Here is a 16,550-nt window from a genome sequence, read left to right as displayed (position 1 = left end):
TTCGATAAATCAGATCGAGTCTGGGACGAAATGGCACTCGGCTTCGCGTTTCGATTGAATCAGTTATATTGATCGATCGATTCCTAACGAGACAGCGACAAAGCGACGATGATATCTTTACTGTATCATAAAATATTTTTATTTTAACATAATTTTCTAATATTAGTAAAAATATATCGACATTGATAATATAGTCGATTAATCTAAAATAATTTATAATGTTAAATTTTAAGATTTTTTTATCTGTTTTTTGTTTTTTCAAGAATATTGTGCGTGTTTGCAGTCAAAGTCCTGATTCGCGAATATTCGTTATCAACGAATGTTCCATTAATCAAATTAATTTTAAGATAATCAATGCTTTTTATCTCGATTGCGAGATACTAAACTATAATATTAAATCGAGTCAAACGTAAAACATCGAGACACAAAGGCTACTACTACTTTACTACCATCCATTCTGATAAGCAAACTTTGCCCGAATCCTCTTTGAATCGCAAAAGAGATTATTAAGAAACGAAAGCCGACGAAAGAACGATCATTTCGATTTAAAAAACCTATTAAAACTGACATAGAATTCCGAATCGAGAGAAGCAGTCGTTTGCGAATAGTTATGCTTCCATAAAACCTGACGATAAAGTGAAAAATCATTTGACGTTTACGGTTGAGTTTATGGTAGAGAATCATCGACTAGAAAAGACTAGTCTTATCTTATCCACGGACGAGCGGTCGAATCCAGCGAGTTGAATGTATTGTCCAAGAAAGTAGAAAATGTCTAGAAATCGTGATGACGCGGATTCGAAAATTAATGAGACATGGAGATAAATCGAAATTGAGCGCAGAAGAAACCGATTATGATCGAAATCGTCCGACTTTGTTTTGCTTAGGTTGCTCTTGTAGCGTGCATGGAAAGAGCGAAAGCGGGAGTGATGGATAGATAAAAAATAGCACGGGATTAGTGCCATTGGAGCGAATCGTGTGGGAAATCGATGCTGCAAACGCGCGACGAGACCAGTCAATCGGTCGGATAGTACTACACACCGATAGTTTGCTCTCTTCTTGGTCGCGAGAATCCGTGAACATAAAACAAGATAGCTGTTGTTGAACAGCGGTTTCGCAGCACGCGGAAGAAGCGATAACGACGGTAACAAGCATCTTCGTTAGAAAGCTGACGTGCAATCGGTGACTGCTCATCAAAAAGTCACACTTTCCTTCTCTCGCCAACTTTCTTGCGATTATGCATCTCGGTGATTTGCGGTCAAAGTTTCGAAAAGTAATAAAAGGCGCGTATAATAAATATAGCTTCGCATAGTTGAGTTTAAAGTTGAATGTCTGAAATTTTTTGCAATATTATTTTTTACTATTAATCCGCTCATATTTATCAATAATATTTTCATATTTATTCGCGGGCGATTCGTTATTTTTTAATTCAAAGCTAATTAATAACGCAGCGAATTTTGATTTTGCCAAACACTCTTGGATCGAATATATCGTGTACTTTTCGGGGCCTGGCATTCTTGTCGAAAGAATGCGCGCTTCTTGAGTGCCGGTCGAGAAGACACGAGCCGAACGAAGAGATTGGAACGAGCGAGACGAGGAAGAAGGATACGAATGCGAAAGGAGTCGGGGGGGGGGGAAGGGCGAGAGGAGGAAGAGGTGGAGGTGGACCGTCGTCGTCGCCGAGGTCGCATAAATCGTCGTGAGTCGGATTCCGGGCAGCCGAACGCAAGCCGCCATTGTCCGAGACTTTTTGCCCCTCTCTCCCTATCGAGGGGGCTGCCGCTACGAAGCTGCACTCTTTGCATATGCTTTAAATATCGCCGCTCAGCGCGCTCGCTTTGAGAGCTCCCACGTCCCTTCCTCTTCTGTCTTCCCTGCGCGAAGAAAAGACAGCGAGCGCGGCGAGGTGCGCAGGAGGGTGAGAGTAGGAGGAATGAAAGATGAAGAATGTCGGCGGAAAGAGAGAGAGAAAGAGGAGCCCAAAATTCGCTGACTGTCGACTGTCCTCTCGTCGCAATTGGCGGATCGCATTAGATGCATCTCACCCCGCGATTCGTATCTCGCATTCTCTCGAGAGCGTCACCGCGTCATTGTGCGTATCGGAGAAACGTAAAATAAATAATTTTGATTTTACGACAGGGTGCGCGTATCTAAGCCATTTAGTTTTACAACATTTGCAAATTTAACCGTCCAAATTTTTAATGGTGAACAAGTAAATAAAAAAAGATGGGAAATCGGGAAACACAGGATCGATATTTCAAGAAAACTATTTCAACCGAACATCCCGTCTTAATCTTATCCGTGCGACACAGTCTGTTTTTAACGAGTTTAACGATGACACCATAAAGATCAACGTGCATTGCAGTCGTTTAAGACCGACCATAAAGATACATCCGGATATAACGCGCATGAAACGATCTGGCCGTAACGTCTCAAAATAGCGTATAATCCGCGCCACTCTCGTCGACTATCAAATCGTAAGAAATGTTCCTTCGAATTAAAGACGCTCGAGTTACTTCATTTTTATGTGTTAATTATTGTCTCATTACGCATGGATTCATCAGCTCGAGATATACAATATATTTCTTCCACGAATCAATTAAAGCGTGATGCATTCCGTCTCTTTTTCCGCGCCATTAGAACCGCAGATTGCGTTTCTCTTCTTCGTCCTCATCCTCGTTTCTTCTGTTCGATCTTCGCGAGTCTTGCTACTCTCCTTTCTCCGTTGCACGGATCGTTCTTTCTCTTTCATGCACGTCGTGCTTTCGCCAGACTTGCAAATTTCATGGGACGATCGATCCTACCATCGCGGACTTCGAAGACGGGCGGCCCGACTTAAACTCGCGCCGGGAAGATTCGCGGATAAAGATACCTGCCACGGTTGCCAGGAAGACGACCGCTCGGGTTCTGATTTGCGTAACCTTCCCGGAACTTTGTTTGCTCGCACCTTTACTCCGTGGCATTCTGTTTCGACTTTTACGAAACAACCCTCTCTCTCTGCACCCCCGCCGATTTCACGAATCGCTCTCTTCCTGTACTTTATTCCTCGATTGTTATTTAAAATTATGCACGCCACCGCCTTTGTCCCCGAGGTTTTAATTAGTTTCCTTCGCGTATATATATAGCCGAGAGGAATCGAGGCGTATAAAGTTGCGCGTAATTAATTTACCTTGTCGCCGACTATACATTCGATGTTTTCATTACTCCTCTGCTGGGTATGGCTGTCATGAGAGATATATTTTTTGGCGAATAGGGGGTTACGAGATTATCACTTCGCATTATCTATGCGAGTGTATTTATAATACTTATTATCAACGAGATAATAAGGACCCTCTTACATTTTTATAATTTTATTTCAGTAACTTCACTCGGGGAAAATAAATTTACAAGAAAGACTGATGCAAAATTGCGTTAAATTTTTTTCTTGCAACCGAAAAGACTACTCTGTTCCTGCATAATTGACGTGCGTCCTTTGAATCAATGTATTAACATTTTTAAAGAGAAAAGGATAAGGTATAAAGAAAGTGGGAGGAGGCTGAGATATGATAATCCTATTTACTGATCGTTCTCTTCGTCGATCTTCCGTGGTTTTATACCATTTTCGACGACAGCTATTTATTGCCGAATGCAAATCGCTCACTGAAAAAAACTGACTGTATATGTGACAAGCAAAGACGTACCGTGAGAATGATAGATGAAATAAATGTGTGCGAGCTATTTATTAAATTTAATTATTCGAATTTAATTGCAAAGATCTACTAAGACCTCGGATAAATATCAGAGTCCTATGAAAAGTTGTTTTTCAAGCGTCTTCGCGCTTCTTTCCTCTCTAAATTTATTTTATCATTGTTCGCTACATTGTTGCTGTCGAGAGGTATAATGGTAAGATTGTTGCGGCGGCTATTGTTACTCGGGTCGCGATTCAGAGATACTCGGCCTGGCTGGGGAATCTCGGGAAAAGCGTCTTAAAGCGTATTCCACCGCGGAGGTCGTTCGCAGATCGGTGGAATTCGCAGATGCTCGCGAGATACATCGCGCGGCGCGAGTTCGCTTCGCTATCTCTCGGCCGTAAGAGCATTCACGTTTGCGCGCGTACACAAACGCAGAATACAGATACACGTACACGTACATCCTCTTACACACGTACGTCGTCGCTTCACCGCAATCGTTTTCGATGTGCTATAGGCGTGCGGAGTAAAAAGAAGCAGCGAGCAGAAATCTTGACCGCGCTGCAACCGATTATAGCTTTCCGATCCGGCGATCGCGAGGTTCTTGTCTTTCTCCCGGTATTCGTGCGTTGTTCGATTTAAACATTGTAGCGTGCGTGGCATCGCGCTAATCGATCCGAGAATGCGAATAAAAAGACGCTGCATCCGAGGGATTTTATTAAAATTTACGTTCGGCATTCTAATTACGCGTAATGCACCATTATACGTACATATCGAGACCTGTCAGAGCCGAGGAAATGGCAGAGTAGAATTTTTTAATATGCGCGCGAGCTATCTTTTGCCTGGTCAATGCAATTTACTTCAGCGGTAAAAGATACAAAAAAACTGACCGATTAGTATTCTTTCTATTTGGTCGCACTCGTGAAAAAGCTTCAAGATCATTCGTAGTATAATAAGTAGTATATTAAGACTCGGAGTTATTTCCAACGCGGATTCTTTGAAAATTCTCTTTTTCTCTTTTACAATTGCTTCATCATATTGCTGCATATAATTATAATTCACAAATGACCATAAACTCGATATTAATACACATGATGTAACAATATGAAAAAAAATACGTATAAAAAATTTTTTTATTTATATCCGTTATATTAAAAAGGTTAATTTAATTCATGTTTAACAACATAAAATATCTCGTCATTATAGGATAATCGTTAGCTCCTTGATTTGTCTTATAGTACGTGATTAAAGGGACTCTTACTAGTCGCGGGACACTCTGTAGATACACAGATAGCAATCCTTAGAACGAGAGAAAGAGAGAGAGAGGGACGATATAGAAGATGAGAGGAGATAGAGTGGACTCTCGCCTCCTTCTCCCCGTCTCTCCGCGCCTTGTATGATGCGCCTCTTATCTCGCGCCTCGTTATCGCCGTTTACCATCGCACGGAGCGGCAAGCGGAGAGATTTCTCAGTGTACGTGTTTAGCCGCGTATATACATATATATGTACCTTTTTCCCGCTCTTTCTCGGATCCTTCGGCGATTCGATCCCTCGAGCGGCTTCGCTTCGCCTGGAATTTCGTCGGACCGACTAGGGGAGAATTACTGTGGTGTAATCCTAGATGAGATTGTCCCGACACAGAAAAGAAACGAGGGGGGAAACAGGAAGGCGCGATAGAAGCGCACATGTTCTATGAACGCTGATTTTACTCGGGTTTTAGCTAGCAATGCGCTCCATCGTAATCCTATCTTGTTGTTGCGGATCGCTGGATCACGTGCCACCTTGACTCGTGTCGAATCTGATTTGTTTTATCGTCGATACTCTAATAATATAACTTTAATTGTGCACCCATGATATAGATCTTACCCTTTGCATAATTAATATTCATCTTGAGAAAATGAAGATAAAAAATATGAATTTTATTTCTGCACTATTTTGGAGAAAATTTGACGTTTCTCTTCGCGAAAAATGTCCTTTTTTTGCGACTTTTGTTTCGCCAAATCGAGCAACGTCATTACTTTAATATGCGTCGCGCATCGCGCGTTAAGGGATGCAATGGTAGATGTGCCGCGGTAACCGATGCGGGGCCTCATTTTAATTTATTTTCACGTCGCTGGAAGCTGGGCAGTCTTATTGTCGCCATCCATTGTCTTGTCCCTCTCGGTTGCCGCACGTTTTCTGGACTTTCTACCGTCTCTCTTCTCCGGTTCTTCGTCCGTCCTCGCCGGACGTATACTGTACCATTTAGCTGTGTCTTTCCTCCAAGATATCTTTTACGGAGCTCTATTCGTTTGTTTAGCAGTCCAACGTTCGCGTTTCTTGCGCTATTGTATACGTTGCACTCGGGTACCGTGGTTGCGCTGGTGCAACAAACCTTACATTGGTTACGCGTGTTTAAAACTTTCTTCAGTCGTCGGTTGTAGAAACACTCTAGTCACAATGTGTAAATCTTTCAGTTGGTTTCACCGGTTCGCGACAAATTATTGTTAAAACAATATTTAAATATATATAGATGCGTATCCTCATTTGCACAACACAGTAAACGCAGTAGTGCCGTAGAACTTCGAGGAGAACGCAATACAGCTGTAAGCGGATGTGTTTCGCCGCGGGAGACAAATCCAGACTTGTCAATCCGGCAAGTGTCAAACAAGAAAATAGATATCCGTAAGACGGATACGTTCCATCTGACAGATCGAGACGTGTCAATATCTCGTGTCTCTCGATAATTCATCCGCGATCATTCGAGACATACGATCCGAAAGTTAGAGAGTCGATCGTGGGTTTACGTGTCGTGGAGATTGAGCGTTTTAAATTTCTTGCCAGTTTTCAATTACAAGCTCGCCGCGTAAAAAGCGGCCGTCCTCCCATTAACGAATATCATTCCGGCCGAGGATCGCGGCGCGACCTCGGATGTTGAACGTCTCGCGGCCCTCGTGCTCGCTACGGGACGTCGATATAGCCGTAAACGGGCGCACCGACGTCGTTCGAAACGAGCGAGAGGAACCAGGTCGGACGGATGGGGGCCGGGGTGGTTTGACGTAAGAACGTGCGCGAGAGCACGGGAAGAAAGAGGGACGAGCGGGACCCCCGTCAACGACAGCATACCGCCGCCACGGTATCGTTTCTTCATCGCATTCGTCGCGTCGCTCGACGCTACCACGACCCGCGCGGCTAATCATCATTATTTAAGTACCAGATCGTTTTTCGCTATGTGACGGCGGCGAGTGTCGTGGCGAGCTCCACGTATCGATCCTGGACGGTGTCCCTCCTCTCGGCGAGTATCCCGATACGATCGTGTCGAGATTGCGCGACGTTTCGCTATCACGATGCGTCATATCGGAGTTTCTCTCTTTGACACGTACGATTTTTTTATCGTCGTTAATAGCACGCCAAGATTCGTCCTAGAAGCCCTCTCTGTCTGCTAAATTTCTCATCGTATATTTATATTTATATGCGGCTTGGTTGAGAATCGGCGTGTTTTAAACTCCGACTTTTATAGCGTTCGCCGCGCAACTGTTCTGGAGCACCGTTACGACCGCGATATCAAGAGATGCTTTTAGATGAGAGGCCGCCAGGCGATAATTATAGTCGCCGACGAACGATTCGATGGCTATTACGTGCCTGCATACGAGTTTCTAAGCATATTTTCGAAATTTGATTACGCGCCGTTTCCTAATTAACGAGAAGAAGTCCAATTCCTCGCTCGATGCGGCGCCCAGACTCGACGGATCATTTCCGCACGATCATGCCTATCTCGATCGTCGGCCATAAGCGGACAGTCCTACCGGTCCAATTAAAAAATCCACGGATATATGCAAACGGTCGGCCTTTTATTGGAAGACCCGGGACACCGGACATTCCACAATCTCCGCCGGAATAATCGATTGTCGCGATTTCAAAGCCGCGCAAAACGGGAGACACGCAAGTGTCCCGTTACAAACGTAATAGATTGCGATTGCTCTCGTGCTCTTTTTTCTCATTCCATTATATTACCAGAGATGCACAATTTAGCAGCAATTATTTTATTTTATTTAAAAAAAATTGAGATCGCAATTAGATTCGTATATTCCGCTAATAATAATTTTATTGCTACAAACGCAATTATTTATTCCAATATATTTCCATACTTTGAATGTTATAAACGCGATATATCTATGCATATATCGTTTTTATCTGATAAGAATATCGCGAAAGAGCGGCTTGCATCGATACCCATATTTAGAACAGGATAACTCGTAATTCGCGGCGATCGTAAACGGTCGTCGTGGTTTGCCACGACGGCACCGCCCCTGAGAGGATGATCGGCTTCCTTCGGGCGACCTCAAGTGGGACAGGCACCGTTACGAGCTAATTAGCAAAATAAGAGAAGCGCTCTCCACGCGAGTGTCACGGCGCCGTGTCGCGCCGGCCGCGTAGGCAAGCGATCTCGTGCTGCGAGACCTTATACGATCTGATCATCGATCTGTGATTTATCGCGCTCGGAACTCGGCTCGAAGAAGAGAAAAACCCAAAGTCGTTCTTGCGTGCGTTTCGATGTGCATGGTGCGACTTGCGAGCGTGGCGAATAATTAATACCGCTGCGTACCTCGCGATAAATATAGTTTGGCCGGCGCGGAGATTGCGGCTCTTTTTTCACCGGAGAAGAGGAGTGCCAAGGGGCGAAACGGAAGCGATCGGCCAGATGAAGCAATTCTAATCGATTTGCGTAGAGAAGTCTTGCCTTCAACGAGATATTATCTGCCGCTGCCTCTTGTTTGATGACTTCTAGTTGTGTTGGGAGCATGCGGACATGTACAATGTACGATGCAGTGGCTTCAGTACATTCAATTATGTATATGAGAACAGCAATCGACGGTCTATTAATGATTAAAATTCAGTGGTTCGTCTCTTAATCCGAATGTCATTAGGCTGCTCAGCAGATCTCGTCCAGATTATTCTGACGAGAAAATGCGTTTGACGTTTACAGGGAGAAAAGTTTAACATTTCCAATATTTGCGAAATATAAGATTTGACAAAGATTTCACATGTGCGGCCGAAAAAAACTTGAGACATGTGCAGAGGAAAACATTAATGGCGCGTTACTAAAACCCTTAAGAAGCGACGCGGGAAATCTCATCAAGAATCACCTGAGGGCAAGTCAATCTACAGTGTGGCGCAAACACTGAAAAACTCCATTACATATAAGAGGATAATCTTGTCTAGAGTTTAGCGTCGTGATTGAAAGACCAGACATCTTGATTTCAATATAACGACTCGGCTACCGATCGCAATTACTTTTTACTCGGGCTTCTTGCGCGACACGCGCGCACACGTTTGCTCGAATAGATCGCACGCAGTCGTGTGAATATCGACCTAGTGTACGAAAGTGAATAATCACCGGTTTGCTAGCGGAAGTTACAACTACCCTGCGTCGGGGGATTCTCAGTCAAACGAGATTGCACGACTGGACGAGCAGCTCGCGTATCTCGCGCGCCCGTTCGATACGGCTATTCATGAATGCGTCTGTCGATTAATCAAAGGAGCGCGTAATTGCGAACACGCGTCAAACATTGCTGACGATCGTGACATTGAGATGTCTTTTTTTACATTTGAGAGGAGATACCCAGCAGGGAACGAGCGCAAATTCTATCGCTTAAAAGTTTACCGTGCCATAAATAGAGATGAACGAATGCTAATGAAAAACTGATATTGTTTAATGACGAGCAATTTGTGGGTTACATTAATCTAAAAAAGCGACACGCGTTTCTATCTGTGCGTACATAAATTGCGAGTACGCCTATCAATGGGACAAGTAATGAAGAAAGATAATTAATGTATCGCATTTTTGCAAAATTGCTAGATTAAAACCGCGCCATTTGTACGTGTTTTATTAAAGAAAATTATCTAATGATTTATGAATTATTTGGCGCAAAGAAAACATCGGTCATCCTAACGGAAAATCATTTGCATACCTTGTTTTTCAGGCCGTCTTTTAGATAATTAACGCGCCCGTTGCACGATTTATGTACCTGTTACGCGATAAAACTCTCGTGATTGAGTTTAAAAATACATATTACGGAATGCAATTTTCTATTAACGTGTAATATTATCACGTGCCTGTCGCACCAACGAGCAATTTTCTTGCGACAGGACGACTTCATTTCGATATATATCCTCTCGGCATCAATTAGAAGCTTCGTTTCGATTTCTCGTAGCTGATACAGCTGCCCACATCACACGCATACACACGTGCATGCGTACGTATCAGAGTAGCAAATGCAGTCTCGGGAGAATTATCGAAGAGAAATAAATAGGATCCTGCTACTAGGATTGCACGGCTATCTTCAGTCTTCGTCATCGTCATCGTCATCGTGTCGTCGTCGTCGTCTCGCACGTGAGAACGACTCGGGTGAAAACAGGACAGAATCAGTGGCTGTTAAACAGAGATAGAATGAAAGAAGGACTTGGAAACGGGAACAGAGACGAGCAGGGAACGGGAGTCAAGGAACTAGAAATGAATTCCATTTGCGCGGTTGAGAGGGGAGGACCGTGAAGCGGAATAGAGCGGAATAAGAGAGGAGGACGGAGCAAAAAGGGCTGGCACGACGTCGGCCGCGTGGAACACGGGAGGGTTACCTCGCCTTGTGGAAAGCAAAGAGAAGAGGATGAAGGAGAAATTCGCGGGAAGCGCAAGAGGGACGACGAATAATAAAAAACGCTTGAGGAGGAAGATTATAAGTTATACGCTTACGCGCTGTAAATTTACTCGCATTGTTTAGAATTGAATGAGAAAGAGAATTACGAATGTGATGCGGGATTATATCTCGACTGTTTTCGCGTTGTCATTACCTAAGAATCGCGTTGCGAAGCGTCGTGCAAGAATGCAAGAGATGCATCTGGTCGCGGGAATACGCATGCCGCGTAAACAGGATATGCTGATCAGTAACCATTGATCGCTACCTACGCCATCCGAGACTGCTTATCGATGCAAAAGGAAGGGAAAGCTCGCCGTAATGTTTACAGACATAGCGCAAACATGTGCAAATATGAAATCTTGATATTTTTCTTTCACGTTTTTTTAATATCTAACATTCTGAATTTTTTCGTTTTAATACGCTTGATTATAAATCAGATTTTCACATTTAATTCGCGGATCTGGTCAGTCGCTATGAGGGATTTCTCATAGAAATCGGACGGAACGTCTCGGACCGTGCCATTCGTGTCGAGAACGCATAAGGGCGAGAATCAGTAATGAGTACGTTACGGGTTTCTTCCCTGCCTCGGCTTCGCCGGCAAAAACTCGCTCTCGATTCGATTCACGGTGCCGGAGGACGAGGGATACGAGTAGGAGGAGGTGGAGAGGGTCCAGCGCTGGACCGGCGATCTCCGCGAATTAATCAAATACGCGAGCGATTTGTCTTCGTTACACCCACGTGGGCACCCCGGAGGGACGCGTGTGTAACCGGGGTGACGAAGCCTTCGCGACTCGGCACCGGCGAGAGAAAAACGTGACCGTGCACCTTGCGCGCGACGATTATTCTAAATAAAAATAATGCTTTGTGCAACAAAAATCGGTGGAAGATTTATGTCTGGGTTTGAATTGCAGAAAAAAAACTTGTTTTTATAAATAAATTTTACATTGCTATAAAATACATCTATATAGCGAGAAAAACTGACTAATAATTTACATTAAAATTATATAAAATATGTAAAAATGTTTCAATATATACATAAGTTTTTTTTTTATAATTTGCTATAAATATTGTTTGAGAACATTTTTTTTATTTATCGCTCAAGATTCTTTTATTTTACATCATAACAAAGTATAATAATATTTATTGTTTTTTAATCTTCCGATATACGTAAGATAAAAATTGAAATTACGATGTGCGATATTCTCACGAAGAACGGGCGATTTAATGCGCGCTTTATAATTTTATTATCCTTTAAGATTTATTACCAAATGCGTCGCCGCGCGTATCTTAATGGCTAACTTTCTCGCCACGGCGGCTTACGAAGGAAGGGACACAGATTTGTCCGGCATGTCACATACCCTTCCGAAGTCGCGCGTCGAAATCCTTTTGCACGGGCAAGATACTCGAGCGGTATCTCAGCGTATCGGGATGCGGAGTAAATCGTAATTATATACGGGGAGTAGTACAGGATCGGCGGACCCACCTCTCGCGGCGAGAGTCCGTGGAAAAAGATCACGCGGACGTTTAATAACACGGGTACCGAATGCTGATGGGTAGAGGTATCGCTGGGGATATAAAACGTGTACGTCTTCCAGACCAGTCTCGCGGTACCAACGCATATACGCGTAATTACACGCGCGCCGCGCGTATACGTTCACGCAAGCGCAGTGTTTCATCCTCCGCATGTATATATATTTTACATATGTTGATTCGCGCGCGTGTGTGATCTCAGACACACGCGCGCTTATCCTACACGCAATATGTACTCATACATAGGATGTCTGACCGAGAACAACCTTTCAAATGCCAAAAAACAAACTAAGGATGATGAGGATTGTATCAATGTCTCTCGACATGTGCTAAGTGCAGGAGTTATTTAGCATTGAGAATGAAAGGATTTTGTTTCTCTATCAAAATAAGATGTGTACCAAAATATGCGCACCATTGACCGCCGTATATGTGTATGCGTGCGTGCGTGTAGGTGCACGAATACGGATACACCTTTCACACACTGTTACGAGCATCGATGCGAAAGGGGAAATGGAGGAAAAGGACAGACGAGTTGGATCGAGTATAAATAGCGGTCCATAAATTATGCCATCCACGTACGCGACCGAGTACCATCTTTAAGGCACTGGTCGAAGGCACGGGTCGATGTCACCCGATGTCACCGACGTTAACATAGGAGACAGGCGTCGACGAAGACGCAGATGTCACGAAATAGCGTGGAAATGGAAATATTCACGGCTACTACTCCTCAATTCGGATGACATTGTTCTACCTGATTTTTCCCGTTGCAAACAACGGGAAAAGAAACTTGATCGGAATCGATGGCAGTCGACCTCGCGGAATTGATCGAAACGTATCTAGGAAGGATGTGTCTCGGATTCGTAGTTTCACTCCCGTTTTGGTTCACACCGCGCGCAATTGATCGATCCATCCATCGATTGATCTGAACAATTATCGGTACGTCTGCTGTGCCTGCTTTATTCGCGTGATTGTCTGTAATTGGATGTGACCTCACGATGACGTGTTTTCGTGACACGACGCTGAATAATGTAGAAAATTCATGTCGTTGTAACGAACCGTTGTAGTTGAATCGGATTTCAAACATCATTAATAAAAACGGTTAATTGCTGTGATTGCGAAAAATAAACGGAAGAGACATCTTTTCATCAATTTCATTAGGATTCTTTTTTTATAAATCGAAGCGAAAGACCGCGCGTATGCTAACGATCCGGCTTTAACTCAATACTGACGAACTAATGATTTAGAGCCTCTTCCTGTAATAAGCCATCCAATTATACATCATCATCTATCAAACGGCAAATCGGGGACACGTCGCGTCGGCGCGATGCGTTAGATCTAAAAAGATCCCGACATCGTAAGCCGCGATAATTCCAATTCAGTTTCCCGCAACGTAGGATCCTTACGGTTCTTGGCGTACGAGGACGTGGGCGTGCGGACAGCCAACGGCACTCGTTATGCGAGATACACGCATGTAAGCAGGCCGGCGCGCACGAATCGTTCATCACGGAATTGCATCTGCCAGCGGTAATGACCGGCCAATTTGGCTATTAATTGATTCCGAGGCAGCGGCACCGGGCGGTCCCGGCCGACTCGTGCGAGGAGGTCGAGCGAGGTCGACGTCGTGGAATCGATAAACCGCCATCATTCATTCGTCGATTGCACGTGCCCCGTTCGTTCGCTATTCGGTGGACGAAACTCGTATCATCGAACGGACGCGATCCTACAGACACAAATACGTTTCACGCTCGTGTGCGTGCGAAGGTGACCGTATTCACCGAAGATCTTGCTGTAAGATCATGCCACCGATCAGACACGATCCTTCGAGCGAGCAACGCTCTCCGATCGTAACCGTGACGAATGAGATCTCAGCAATGCGCGACAGAAAAGATCTCGCTTGAAAAGATCTGCTTAGCAGCGAACCTCGGCTAGTCTTCTTTTACGGTGGACTCAATGCCGCCGGAGTTTTATCAGCGGAGAGAATAAATTCGTTCACCGCTGAAGTGAACCGGAGGAACGAGAGTAGCGAGACGCCCGTAACTTTGCCTCTAATTTGGCGAGTTGAAATATAATTACAACTGACTGTGTTGTAATATATTGTTGGCAAGATTGAATGCTGCAACACTCAAGATCACCGATGTCCTTCTGTAATATACAGCTTGTTTGCAAAATTCTTTAAGTCATCCCAATGTATTTTTGCACCAATTGTTTCATAAATTGCTACGGTTGTCGAGGACAGTTGTTAAAAGCAAATCGTTTGTTGATACAAGATCGATTAGAGAGAAACTGACTTCGATTAATCGATCTTCCGATTCAATCACATAAACAACATAAATATATCGGGATTTAATAACAACTCAATCAATTCAGTGTGAACACGCCCGTCGAATCTGGAGTCATTACAAAAACTAAGCTTCGATAATGCAAATGTTCATGCAAATGCAACCGGAGACCAAACTACTTTTTGATATTCGCATCATAATTTATCGAGATTATTCTGATACAACTTTTAATTAGCCTCCGTTGAAGGCGAGAAGGACGAGACTTATTGTGAATAAATTAACACAAAATGTGTTTCTCTTCTTTCGTTTAAAGCAATTTTATTTATATCTGATGCACGTATATATCTGTATATATTATTTAAATTATGTATTCTGCATTTTCAGGCGAACGACCGAGCAGGTTTTATCTGGTAAGAGAGGAAGCTGATCTCTCGTTGGATCCCAACACGGGGATGCTGAGAATTCGACAGCCGCTCGATCGGGAATCACGTGACAAATACATTCTCAGCATCGAAGCACGTAATGGAGGTCCCGCTGGATATTGCCAGGTAAATTGCACATCCTCCAGATAATCATCATCTCGGTATTAACTCACTATAATCATAGCCGTTTATCCGTTTTCTCAATATTTATCCTGAAATGCACATGTAATAATACCGAGTGTGCGAAAAGTTTGCTATGATTTTTGTGTTTCTATTAAATATTATTAGACAACTCGATCGGTGTTTGTTAGCATTGCACTTGAAAACTGTGATTAGTTCATCGTTATTAATCTTTTATCGGTGAGACATGAAGAAACGTTTCATTTATTTAATGAAGGAAATATTAGCTGCCGAATTGCTTTCATTTATATAACATTTATACAATATCGTTTACCTTTTTATTTACAGATGGAATTGATCGTAGAGGATGTAAACGATAATACACCGTTGTTCCGAACGACTAGCGTTCGCATCTCTGTGCCGGAATCTCATCCTCTTCATGTACCTCTGTACGTGGCGCATGCTACCGATCTAGACACCACGCCGTCACTGCCGATACACTACGTCCTCGGTCAAAACAGCAACGACCTCTTCGGGATAGACGCGCGCACCGGCGAACTCTATTTGGAAAGACGATTGGATTACGAGACCCAGCAGAGGCACGGTCTCCTGATAAGGGCCCTGGACGGTGCTGGGCTCTCGGCTAACCTCAGCTTGAGCGTCGAGGTGCAGGACGTGAATGACAACCCCCCAGTGTTCGAGAGGAACGAGTATCATGTGGAGGTTCCCGAAGGCGCCAGGCTCGATTCCCAGGTGAGAAAAATCTTCATTACACGCCCGTCACGCAAGCATTTGTTTGTCGAGAGAATGCGGTAGGGTTCTTCGAAAAAGAAAGCGGATATAGGAGAGACGGAGAGATTTAAAACGTTGTATACGTGTACATGTTAGAGAAAGAGAGCAGAAGAACGAGAAACTTTGGATCAGTCGGGAGAGATGGTAGAAGTTAACAACCTCTCTTCGGTCTTTCTTTCGCTCTTCATCGGCATCTCTTCGCGCCAAAGAGTTCCCTTTTTTTCTTCGTAGGTGGCTTCTTTTTGCTCCTGTGCGTTTTGTATCCCGTCTCTGGGATGCGTAATTTATCCGGGACAACCAGGAAGAACGCGTTCGTGAACCTTTGCTCCCTTTCGATATTGCGAGGCATACGCATCACAACTACCGTTCTCTCCTTTCCGGATAGCTTCTCGCGAAAGAGAAAAGCAGGCGGAGGAGGAAGAAAAAGAAAACGTTGTAAAGTTCACCTTGTAGCAAAAATAAAATTAACCTCTCGCATCGACTAGGAGGGACTTAACTGTACGTTGCGCCGTAAAGATATTAACCGATGTTACTCTACAAAGTTGCGTGATGGATCAGTTCGGACCGGTGGATGGATAGGAAAGAACGTCTGATAATCTGATATCCAAATGCGCGTGCACGCGGCATGTTGCCGATCAATACCGATTGCGACTTCCGCGAGCGTCTGGAATTGATAGGTAACAGTCGATAGGCCCCCGCAGGAGCGTATTACACGGTCGATCATTTCACGAGCAGGTTCCAGCGATTACTTGAACGCGAGATGGGAGATTTATCATGTCACGTACGGTTAAACCGAAAATAGTGTTTCGATTGAGAAACTTGAGTTTCTGAGTTTCGCATTTTGCGCGAATTTGTTTGGTAGAGAGATTTACATTTGTCCTGTTTAATTTCGCATTGAGAAAATCCGAAGCAAGTTATGAATCTTGCAAACACGGATTGGCCCGTAAAAATGATAACGGCAACGTACATTTCCGGTAATACACATATCCGACATATCGAATTGATAAGCGTCTCCCCGCGGTAGTTAGCGGATGTAATCCCGAATGTACGAAGATATTGATGAATGAT

General features: G+C 43.9%; 1 protein-coding gene across 4 annotated transcripts in view; it reads left to right on the top strand.

Annotated features, from left to right (window-relative positions):
- LOC105248839 (protein dachsous) overlaps nucleotides 1–16,550 on the top strand; it is a 307,896-nt gene that overhangs the window by 262,460 nt on the left and 28,886 nt on the right. For all 4 annotated transcript variants that reach the window (XM_025410623.1, XM_025410622.1, XM_025410624.1 and 1 more), the window contains 2 exons: nucleotides 14,533–14,696; nucleotides 15,039–15,443. In XM_025410623.1, the coding sequence (XP_025266408.1) occupies nucleotides 14,533–14,696; nucleotides 15,039–15,443 (569 nt within the window). The remainder of the gene's footprint in view (nucleotides 1–14,532; nucleotides 14,697–15,038; nucleotides 15,444–16,550) is intronic.

The sequence above is a fragment of the Camponotus floridanus genome, unplaced genomic scaffold (genome assembly GCF_003227725.1).
Source record: "Camponotus floridanus strain SB8 unplaced genomic scaffold, Cflo_v7.5 scaffold33, whole genome shotgun sequence".
NCBI lineage: Eukaryota > Metazoa > Arthropoda > Insecta > Hymenoptera > Formicidae > Camponotus > Camponotus floridanus.
The sequence above is the reverse complement of the archived record's forward strand: the minus strand, read 5'-3'. Positions and strand labels throughout refer to the sequence as shown.